Source organism: Ostrinia nubilalis, chromosome 3 (genome assembly GCF_963855985.1).
Source record: "Ostrinia nubilalis chromosome 3, ilOstNubi1.1, whole genome shotgun sequence".
Lineage (NCBI taxonomy): Eukaryota > Metazoa > Arthropoda > Insecta > Lepidoptera > Crambidae > Ostrinia > Ostrinia nubilalis.
Window position 1 is genome coordinate 3233512 of NC_087090.1, and position 12235 is coordinate 3245746.

At 37.8% G+C, this 12235-nt stretch overlaps 1 protein-coding gene across 4 annotated transcripts in view; it reads left to right on the forward strand.

Annotated features, from left to right (window-relative positions):
- The window catches only part of LOC135087602 (zinc finger protein chinmo), a 115601-nt gene that overhangs the window by 42773 nt on the left and 60593 nt on the right, over positions 1-12235 (forward strand). The window contains exon 1 of one of the 4 annotated variants that reach the window (XM_063982333.1): positions 11017-11437. The exons of the other annotated variants lie outside the window; for them this stretch is intronic. Coding sequence (XP_063838403.1) covers positions 11429-11437 — 9 coding nt within the window. The 5' untranslated portion in view covers positions 11017-11428. Of the gene's footprint in view, positions 1-11016; positions 11438-12235 lie in introns of those variants that run through there. 4 annotated transcript variants of the gene reach the window in all.

Below are 12235 nucleotides of genomic sequence, written 5' to 3' on the forward strand. Positions count from 1 at the left end.
TGACGCGCAGTCTGAATGAAAACGTGTCGTGCTCGTGACTATTTTGAGGACGATTTTGGGTCTGGAACCCATCGGGCCCACGCTTCCTTTGTCTAGTTCCTTGCTGATGTCATCCATGTAACACTTACAGGTAAATCAATCGGGAGCTTTGCCATTTGCCGGCTCTACTTTCGGATGGCACGAGTAATAGTGACCTAATTAAGATTAAGCATGTCACATTTTAGTGTTTAATAAGTTTTTGAATAAACAAGCCTTGTTGATCAAGTGATGTTTTAGAGTTTGAATGTGAATTATGCACACCGATTAAGTTCTGAAGCGTTGTTGATCGTGGACACAGAAATTGCAGTGCCGGTAACATATGAGTTACGTCTTAACCTAACAGCATTTTAAGTTGGAATGGGAGGTTACAAAGTCTACTCGCATTTTCTTATTTACGTGCGTCATGCCTGCATCATCAAAGATCGTCTTGCAGTTTTAGCATGACATTTGTGTTTGGGAGGCCATGCCTATGGATTTGCATAGATAACTATTAGGCAGCAGTAACTAATGGGTCGCGAAATGAAAACCTTTTGCGATAATGCACAATTTGTAATGAAAGCACGGGTTTTGATAGAGCACAGAATCATAATAGCGTTATTTACGCATTTATAAACATTTTATGCGTTTTATTTTTAGTGATTAAATATTATCTGATAACTACATATTTATTTACTTATTTATAGTGGAAACGGGTTTGTAAGTCTATCATATTTTATTTCAACTGATAAACTAGATTTTTTTCCAAAAATCGATTTTAATAACCACAATAATTGTTTTCGACCTTCGCACCTTCATGTAAAATCCTCATCACCTCGATGTTTTTGGTTATTTTCTATACAGAGAGCACTAAATAGAAATGTAACAATAGATTCATAACATAAACATGAGTCACAATTGACTCAATTGATGCAAGTAGAAACACTTACTTCCTTACCTCTGGTTCAACGCAATCTGCTACTCCTGTGAAGCCAGGACTTGTAGCTTGACCGCCAATAAAAAAGTTAGCATAATTAATCATCTTCTAACAGGTACTCTTGAAATATTTGTTAAATTGGCATTCAATAACCGTACACAGTTGAAAATAATTCAGAAAACAAAAACTTTCAGAACCTGTACTTTTAAACAATTTCATATTTCAATGAAATGCAATTAACTCTTTTAAATTACTTATTCTGTAGAAAGATACCTATTCAAAACTAGGGTTACTTTCAGTATTACTGAATCGTTGTCTACTTTGTCAATCAAACTGTAATTGATACAAGTATGACTATATTCAACTGGTACTTTTGTTTTCATTACCTACATATCTATAAGGGCCCTCGCCCTTGGCGAATTTTTGTAGCGATGCAGTCGCGCGTTAGTAGCGCGTTGGCATCACTTATGCAGTGCGTTGCAAATGCGACTTACGCGCGTTAGTAAAGATAATGAAAATTCGCCGTGGGCGAGACAAGACAAACAATAATAGTAGCTTTTCTCTACGCTTCATTTCCGATTATTAAAAAAAAAACACGTATCCAAACACTGCAATTTAACTCTGAAAAAGTTTGTATTTGTACGTTATACTTTCTGTATATTTTTAAACTTGAAATATGTAATATTCGCTGTCGCCGGATCACAGATGCATGGCTTAGGCTCTGGTACGCCCAATACGCATGCGCTGTTTACCCAGATGTACAGAAAATGCCTCCAAAACAATTCAATGTAGGTAATAACTGCTATTTGTGCTGAGCACATACGCTTCACCTTAGCCATCGATTTAGAATTTATTGGAAATTTCTGCTGGTTTTGTTGAAAGGTGCCTACTAAATTTGGGAGCCACTGTAGCCGATGTCGCTATGAATATTTGATGGGAAGCGTTTACCTCCAATGCCGGGTAGTTTTATTTATATTTACTTATACATGAAAGACAGTCACATCATTTATGTAAAATCTTAACAGGGTAGAGCTACGGGTAATTGGGCCCATATTAACTTTGATTTGTGTGTGCGTGATGAAAGAGTTCAAAGTATACATTTTGATCTCCAGTCAGACCATAGGATTAATGGGGTCACACAAAAGCTTAATGCACACACACACAGCTGCAGTTGCAGATTCGATTCCTACCAGAGGTGTGATAATCATAATACTCTCTGAGAAAAATGTAAAGTTGTCCTTTACATTATGTCTTTCTCAGTAGAGCTTGCGCTCTACGTAGTTTGGGTCTGGGTAAATTAGTTATTTTTTGTTATGGAAACTGATTAGTTATTTCAGTATTTTATAACATTAGTAAGAATATTATAACTAGCTAAAAAAATAAGTTGATAAATAAGAGGCAGACTCATTTCCGCGATAGAAAAACGTGTGTAATAGATTAATTTGATAAAAATCATAGATTACAGAATAGTTTGACGCTGTTTTTGAGGCAATTGTAATTAGTACAGTACATCAAGGTGTAGTGTCTTAAGCCGTTGGAATAGGAGCGAGTTTGCAACAAAAATCTAGTCTGAATTACTGTCGACTGTACATAGATAAATTATTCTATTACGACACGGGTGTATGATTATTATATTTTTTTACATTAAAATGAATGCGTTTTAGATGTTTATACCAAAAATATGATCAATCACCCTAAACTAAATATTCAGTCCAAAAACTGTTTTTTATGCCCATTCAGTTGTAGATTGTAGAAGTAGTAACGGAGATGTTAGAAAAACGTGTCTAATATCTCCATGTGATAAGATTTGCCCCTGACTTGTGAGTCCAAAACAATTAGATTAGATAACTTGCACGTATTGATTAACTCCACCTCGGTAGTGGGACATCTTGATTTCTTGCTAGATTTTGTATTTGATACTAATAGAAAAATAGTATTGTAGTAGGGAATTTAGTGCAAGAACCCCTCCACTTTGGTATAGAAGGCTCATTTTTGCACCAGTTGTTCTTTGGGTGCTCCTGAGTAGATTTCCGTCGGTAGACATCGGGAGCCCCCCCTGTGGTAGCAGGGGGAGGGGGGGCAAGTTTCCTTCTGCCGCGCTTCACTTTAAGGTCCATATCTTCAAAACTATGGGTATTAGGGCAAGTGTGGTGTCATTTTCGGATAATTAAAGGATGGCGAATTCATTTCTAGAACAAACTTTTTGCCTTTTCATACAAAAAAATAGAAATATGGAGTAAAGTTCACAAAATCCAAAAAGTATTTTTTTAAATAAACGTCGTTTACTTTTAAACCACTGGAGATAATCTAATAAAAAAAATATGTCCTGAAAGCTACATTTATCAGGATTATAAATAATACCATTGTATGGTACTTTTTTTGAAAAAAGTAGGTGAAAAAAAATTTTTCTTCAGGACACAGCGGGCGAATTTTAATACGCGTCGGAAAAAAATATTAATTTTATCCATGAATTCATACTATTTGGTTCATAAGCAAGTAAAGATTATTATTTTAGAATTTATTTAGAGTTCCTGGCACATCATGCTACCATGATTTGTATTTTTTCTTCAATTAATTTTGAACTCTATGTGTAAGACATAAGGTTCAAAATAGTTTAATTACATTGTATTAATGAAAATATCATAAGAAGAAAGCACTAAATAAAGAACTTGAATTTGTCTAAACGTCTAATGATTATTATTATTATTTTAATATACATTTTTATTTCTACATACTATTGTACCAGTGATAACGGAAAGGTAAGTGTGAGGAAAGTGAGGATTGATATTATCATAGTACGGGAGATTATTTTTAACACAAAGGCTACGGCTGTGACCATTATATTATAGTTGTTTTTTCAGACAGCACCAGCTTCGGCACTACTTCTTGCACTTACTTCTCACCATTTCTAGGCAAGCTACGGCAGCTACGGGCAAATCGGTCCATGTAGGCTCCATGTTGCTATCGACTCTGGGCCACACCCAACCAGTCGGATAAAGGGAAGACTGAGTCGGTTGCTTGCAACTGATCCTATACGCGAACCCCTTGATATACTGCCAGTAGCCAATGCTGATACAAAGCTGTCTGGGTTATTTTATGTAGGGTCACACCTAAGCGTAGTCCACAGCGACCCATTAGGATCTTTATTCTCCCTTTTTTATTCCCTATCATCACAAAAAATCCTATCCATTAGTTAAGTGAATTAAGCGTCTGAGTGAAAGCCACCTAATAGTCTTCTGATGCTGGATATGCTGACCCAAGCAGACCCATCCTTACAGTATTAGTGTTTCATGGACTTCACATTGTATTCCACATGCTCGAGAGCTTCTGTTGTTAGGCCCATTTTGTGGGACATGTGATTCGTTCCATAATGCCCAGTTTGCGTACCTGTAATTGCTTGGGCATACCTTTGAAAAGTTTTCTTCATGACCCTGTATTTCCCTTTAGGAATGATTTGGAGAGGCTTATATCGTTGGAGCTTTCCCATTCAGCCCTGTTATTCTTGGATATGGCCATATTATGGCCATGAGGTACCTAAGCTTTTAGATAAAGGTACTACTATCAGTTCTGACCCAATAGGTATCGTCTCTGACCCTTGTCTCGCTAGACTGTCGGCTCTCTCATTGCATTCGATCCGTGTATGTCCAGGTATCCCACATTAGGGACACTTAGTCATGCCTCCAGAGTTTGTTCATCTTTAAGATTGCATCTAGAATACTTAATTCTAGACTCAACCTTCACTGAGGCGATGGCTTTGTTTGAGTGCTGCCTAGCTGTGGCTAAGGGTGTAAATATTGAGTTTCTTACACCCCTGTTTTTAGTGCACACATAATTATAGCGTAGAATTCAGCTTGAAATACTGTAGCAAACCTCCTTAAACGTTCACTGTGTTTATTACTACATGCTTGACTATGAACGAGTGCTGTAAGTGCCCACCAACCTAGGCAGTTTTGTATCAGTATATCAAGGGCAGTAATTATGTCCTTGTGATTTTTTCAAATTATTTAAAATTTAGTTGGTTCAAGGGGTTCGCGTATAGGGTCAGCTGCAAGCAACCGACTCAGTCTTCCCTTTACCCGACTGGTTGGGGGTGGACCAGAATCGATAGCAACATGGAGCCTACATGGACCAATTGCCCGTAGCTGCCGAAGCTTGCCTGGAAAGAAGTAGTGCAGAAGCTGGTGGCCTGGTGCTGTCTGAAAAAACAACTATAATGGTCACAGCCGTAGCCTTTGTGCTAAAAATAATCTCCCGTACTATGATAATATCAATCCTCTCTTTCCTCACACTTACCTTTCCGTTATCACTGGTACAATAGTATATGTAGAAATAAAAATGTTAATTAAAATAATAATAATCATCATTAGACGTTAAGACAAATTCAAGTTCTTTATTTAGTGCTTTCTTATGATATTTTCAATAATACAATGTATTTAAACTATTTTCAACCTTATGTCTTACACATAGAGTTCAAAATTAATTGAAGAAAAAATACAAATCATGGTAGCATGATGTGCCAGGAACTCTAAATAAATTCTAAAATAATAATCTTTACTTGCTTATGAACCAAATAGTATGAATTCATGGATAAAATATTTTTTTTTTCCGACGCGTATTAAAATTCGCCCGCTGTGTCCTGAAGAAAAATTTTTTTTCACCGACTTTTTCAAAAAAAGTACCATACTATGGTATATATTTATAATCCTGATAAATGTAGCTTTCAGGACATATTTTTTTTATTAGATTATCTTCAGTAGTTTAAAAGTAAACGACGTTTATTTAAAAAAATACTTTTTGGTTTTTGTGAATTTTACTCCATATTTCTATTTTTTTGTATGAAAAGGCAAAAAGTTTGTTCTAGAAATGAATTCGCCATCCTTTAATTATCCGAAAATGACACCACACTTGCCCTAATACCCATAGTTTTGAAGATATTATGGGCCTTAAAGTGAAGCGCGGCAGAAGGAAACTTGCCCCCCCTCCCCCTGCTACCACAGGGGGGGCTCCCGATGTCTACCGACGGAAATCTACTCAGGAGCACCCAAAGAACAACTGATGCAAAAATGAGCCTTCTATACCAAAGTGGAGGGGTCTCCATACAAATCATTGCACTAAATTCCCTACTATTGCTGATTGATACTTATTCTCGTTAAACGCCTCCGGTATACTTATGCGTACCATCGACTTTTAGTTGGCCGATAAGTAGTTGGGTCGGGCTGTTAATCAGTATGGAGATATGAAAGTGCGCACATTACACCGATTTGGTATCGGCCGATTCTTCATACAAATTAGAATCGGGCCCAACTATCGGCCAACTAAAAATCGATGGTCTGCGCCTAGGTTTACAATCAGTTATTACTTACTTACATCTTCTCTATTTAGTGACTAGGTATACTCGTACACGCGATATAAGTTCGGTGTAGTCTCAGCATTGGCCCACGTTATTGTCCTCTTTGTTTAAATAGGACGTGTAAAAGCGCATTTTAAAGGTCTAATTGCAAAATTTGGCAAAATTTTATAGTTGTGATCACATCGAGGCGTCCACTTTAGGCCCAGAACAGACGGTGAAACGCAACTGCAACGAAACTGCAACGAAACTGCAACTTACTTTTGAGTTGCATCTAAGTTTCTGCCGTAGCGTCCGTTGAGAGACCACACATGACGCGACCAGTTTGAAAGTTTCAACTTAGATGCAACTCAAAAGTAACTAGCAGTTGCAGTTTCGTTGCAGTTGAGTTTCACCGTCTGTTCTGGGCCTTAGTGGTAGAGGTGAACACAGCTCTGAGCACGATCTCCCGCCAACTCTCCCTGTTGTTAGTAGGCTGACTGGCGCTGGTTATAATATATTATTTGAAAAATATCAAATTCAAACTATGAAAGTAAACCAGTAGGTTTTCTTTTCACTACCAAGTCGAAATTTACAGTTTATTCATATCAAACTTTAGATCAGCGTGAGGAGTTTAGACCAAATCCTCCATTTGCTTCTGGTAAATTAGAGAGGTTCTTGCTCCTGCAGTGGAGACTAAATGGCCTGATTATGATGATGGCGATCAGTGTGATCACGATATTATAATTCCATTATATCCTTTAATATTCCATAGTACCGCAAATAAAATTATTTGATTTGATTTGATAGAATTGTCTAAAGAATCGAAGCCGCTCCGCAGGCCTCTTTCCGTCGATCTAATTTCAATTTGATAACGGCACGGTGCAGCGGTGTGCGTGCCGAAGGTTGATTAGATAACCCTGCAAGGATTTTACGAGCCCTAAACGTTTGGGTACAGGTTGAAGTTTTTTGGCATTTCCTACATGCTTAACTTTTTTGGCAACGTTTCAAATTCGTTATTGTATGCCCTTCTTAGGGCACTTACGCGCATCCAAATCAAAGCTTACTCTACCACCATTTTGAGTAGTGACATCCCTTACAATAGGCTAGATGACAAAATTTCAATTATTTGTCCGTCAGACAGATAATTAGAAAATATTACTCATATTTTTTATTTTCTTTCATAATTTTAAAATTAAATAATAACAGTGCTATATCGAGTTGAAATGGCGCGTTACGTCACGCTTGAGTAGATTTTTTACTCAAAAGTGACGTCACGCGACATTTCAACTCAATATAATACTGTAATTATTCGATTATGAAAAAAATTAAAAAATATGTGTCTAAATTTTTTTTTATTATCTGTCTGACGGATTAAATAGAATTTCAATTTCATTACCCAGTCATCATCCCTATTCCATAAGAAGGTTAAACCGGGCAACTAAGAAACGAAAACCTTAAAAGTATTTATCGAATAATTTACGAATAATTTACAATAATAAATATTATGGAACTACATAGGTACAACTAGAGAGTGACTTCTTGTGAAAAAAAAACCATGTTGAGATCCGCGGTTCTTTATTTTAGTTGGAGAGAACTGTCCGTAAAAATACACTCAATTTTATGACCGCATGAACAATTGATAAACTTAATATAATCTGTTTTTGCAAGCTCTGAAAAACAAGTATACTTTGACTACTGTTCGTGAAAACAATTTAAAGGCGTCGTAAAAATGTGGCAGTTTTAAGACTCATCATCATCATCATCTCAGCCATGGGACGTCCACTGCTGAACATAAGCTTCCCCCAATGCTTTCCATGTTGCCCGGTTGGTCGGCCTGCGTCCAGCACAGGGTTGCATGATTTAAATCAAGTTGATTTAAATCACGATTTAAATCACGATTTTTATTGCATGATTTAAATCAAGTTGATTAAAAATCACTGATTTAAATCAATATACTAAAATGGAATTAATGCAACGCTGGGAGTGCATATTAATCAACTGTAATGTTCAAAACAATGTTAATATGAGGTGTTCAAGTATGAAATAGACGTTCTGTATGGAAAATTAAAAAAAAATATTTTTACTATAGATTTTTTTTGCGAAAAAAATAAAATTGATACTTGTAAAAATATATTAGTGTTTTTGTAATGGAAACAGACCCACTTAGGACGAGCTGTTTTTGACGAGTTTTTTCTTGTTTCAGTAAAAATATGACATACCATCTTACATAATTTAACTTTTTTGGCTTGTTCCCAGTACTATACCTCAATATTACCTAAATAAACATGTTTTCCGCATGAAAAACTAAGGCAATGATTGCAAAATCGAATAAAAATCAAAAAAATCAATATAAATCAAATAAATCACGATTTATTCAAAAAAATCTGATTTTTTTGATTAAAATAAAAAAATCATGATTTTTTTCCACCCTGGTCCAGCAGCGCCTTTCTGCGATCGAAGCTTATGTCGAATGTCCATGTTGCGCCCTATCCAGTTTCGGTTGGGAGCTCAATTCTCGAGAATGTTGACAAGTATGTCTACCTCGGAGAAATGATTCAGCTAGGTAGGTCCAATTTCGAGAAAAAGGTCAATCGTCGAATCCAACTCGGCTGGGCAGCGTTCGGGAAACTGCGCAACATCTTTCCGTCCAAAATACCAATGTGAGTAACCACCAGTGATGACTTCATCATCATCATCATCATCATCATCATCATTTCAGCCACAGGACGTCCACTGCTGAACATAGGCTTCCCCCAATGACTTCCACATCGCACGGTTGGTAGCGGCCTGCATCCAGCGCCTTCCTGCTACCTTTATTAGGTCGCCGGTGATGACTTAAGACTGCCTAAAGAAAACCTACTTATAGAAAAAGACTCAAACAAAAAAGCCCTTATTTTCACAGGGCGGCGCATTTCCAACATCCTGTAGTCTAATGCTAAGCGTAATGCGTTATCACGTTCGCTCGTCACGTGGCCTTGCCGTATTGATAAGCCCAATATACTTTACGCTATTTATTCTATGAATTTGGGCACGCTGATGCATTGTAAATAATTGAATTCAGGAAAACTGTACGTTTCAATGGGTTTTTATTAAAAAATACACTAAATTTTACAGTTGGGTTTTTGGTGTGGCCTAATACTCGTATTCTAAATCTAAAATAAATTAATTTTGATATACATATTTTACCGTTGCTGGGTTTTTGGTGACGCTAATATTCTCAATCCTCACTATTTCTTTATCCTCAACATTTCCACATTCTATATCCTCAACCTGTCAGGTTAGCGTGAGAAATGTGGGCCACAATGTAGCCCTAATAAAAAACAATGTCCTTTAATTTGAAAAAATTCAATTCGAAACGGTTAAGGCACTGATTTTTCATGATAAATTGGCTGTAATCAATGCAGTTTGAAATAAGAAAAGGTGCTTTCAGGAAGTGAGTCGCAAGGCCATGCCGTTTGTGGTTCATTTGCAATACAACGGTTAGTTGTTTCCGGGAGGGAAATTAACCAGACTCAATCTCTACTTTTAAATACTTTGACCGCGTTCTCATCATTTCAGCCATAGGACGTCCACTGCTGAACATAGGCATCCCCAATAATTTCCACAACGCCCGGTTGGTAGCGGCCTGCATCCAGCGCCTCTCTGCTAACTTACTGCGACCGTATTCTTAGACAGAAAATATTTTCTTTTAGGAATTTTCAAATTAGGAGATTTTTTTTTTATATTTGGTTTTTTATATGCATCTTTGTTAAATAAGCTTGTGGCGAAGCACAAAGAGATTGTATCAATTTAAATTAGTTCCACCATCTATTATACTTAAAAGTACATCTAAAAACTATTTTATTAACAATTGGAAACATTAATAACCAAGCAAAGCCGAACTTTTTGCTGAAAGGTGTTTCAAACATACTTATTACAACTTTAACCCATTAGCTATAGAAATGTCTGTCGTTTAACCCTTTTCGTTGTTCAAGATTTGCCTAAAAAAAGGCTGAGAAAAAGATCGCACTTATGCTTGAATTTAATAAAAAAATTAGGAACACCGCGTTATCTCTGTATCGCGGTTTACCTCGGAGACCTTTTTTGATAACCGAAGCATCCAATTTTAAGAACGGCCCAGTCACGCAGATTATCCTGGCTTCAGGGGATCTAGATCGTCTTGCTTGAAAACTTTTTGAACTGATTTCTATGGCTGATCTTTGTTTTCATCGCTAGGTGGACTGTTTTTGTCTTCTGTTACATAGTTAGGTAGACTGCTTTTTAGGCAAATGAATTATTTTTTATTAATTTATGAAAGTATTTAGAAGGTAGGTATTATAAAAAACATTCACTTTGATTAAACGTATTTTTATTCCATCTTGGTATGTACACTTTTATCTATCTTTTAATTTATTAAAAAGAAATCTTTCAAAATCAAAGGAGCTTACGTTACAATTTCCTGATTGCTCATGATTTCGTTAACATTTTTCCTTACAATTTCTCAACGAATTAATTTTAATTAATTAAAGGGCCTTCAAATATAAAAAGAAGTCTTTATGGTTATGTTTCCAAAATTCGTACTGAGTACGTAGACAAGATCAAGGTCAGAGAGTACCTGTAATTAGTCATTAAAGTCAACAACCTTGGATATCAACACGCGGCGGGAGCACCCGGCCTAGGCAGCAGCCGCGTCTATCTAGCCTGCGTGCACGCAGCCCGCTGCATCGGAGGGCCCGCGAGGTGCGCCGCCTCTAGCCGTCTTTTTTCATTTGCGTGCGTCTTTTTTTGGCATCGCGCGTTAACCTTGGATTTTTTCATAGCGAAGCGCAGCACGTACGCGCGCAAGTATCGGATAGTCGTAGAGCGTCCCCCACTCGTTCGGCGCGTCCGAATTTTCTGCATTCGGCGGCGCAAAGAGTTTTCGGCTGTCGCATTCGCGAGCGAGGCTCCCGACGGCTAGGAGCGACGCGAGCGCACACGGACCGAGCGGCGCGCGCGCTGCAACATGCGGAAGTGAACCAGCGACCGTCGCTGATGATACCAGTGAACCTCCAGTGTAACAGTGAACACGCACGCTCCCAGTGATACAAACTATGATAGTTGTGCATAGCTCGACAGAGCACTGATGGTTTTCTATTAACGATACAAAGGACTGTGGAATTTACGAAATGGAATCGAGGAAAGTATTGTTTTTTATTATCAGCGCCCACACGTGGACCGACAATTATTATTTTCAAGCACCGCACATTATTCGGGTGTGACCTTACCAGGAAGTTGCCATGAGAAAAGTGCGTAGCGCTTAACCTCATTTAAAAGTCGCTCTGGATAATTTTTAAATAAGTTTTGGGATACAATGTCATTGATAAATATGTTTTGATGCTCAACGGTATACGATAAATTTTAAGTATTACGGTTGGGTACAGAAGTTTGCACCTTAAAATGTTCCTAAGAGAAGATACTTTTGCGCAGTGGTTCGTTGTCTACGAGTTTTTGCATACACGTGCTGTCATTTTGGGGCTATTGAACTTGATAATGAAGCCGAATCTCTAAAAGTTTTTTGTTGGAAAATATTGCATCACTGTTCTTCGCTGAAGTTGCTGCGGCCGGTTCCCTGGCGATTTCTGTCGCTGTATCTGCGATGAGTCACGTGGGTTCTAGCACGTTGGTCGGTAACGAATTTGGTTAAGTGTTAATATAATGTTAAATGGATCCTGTTTGGGATAGTGCGAGTGCTTAGAGGTAATTTATGGGCGTGTATAGTCGAAGAGTAGGCCCGGAACCGCGGGGCCGAAACTGGTCGCGCAGCGCGTGAGCATTTGCATAGAAACTGTCAAGCGTCCGCGGCCTGACCGCGCGCGGGTAGCACCTACCACAGCGCGGAATAGGCCGCGGCTTGCCTTGCGTTTCTCTGCATGATCTCGTGTGGCTAGTCCATTTAGCGACAAGTTCGTGACGAATCTTATAAGTTTAGTGTT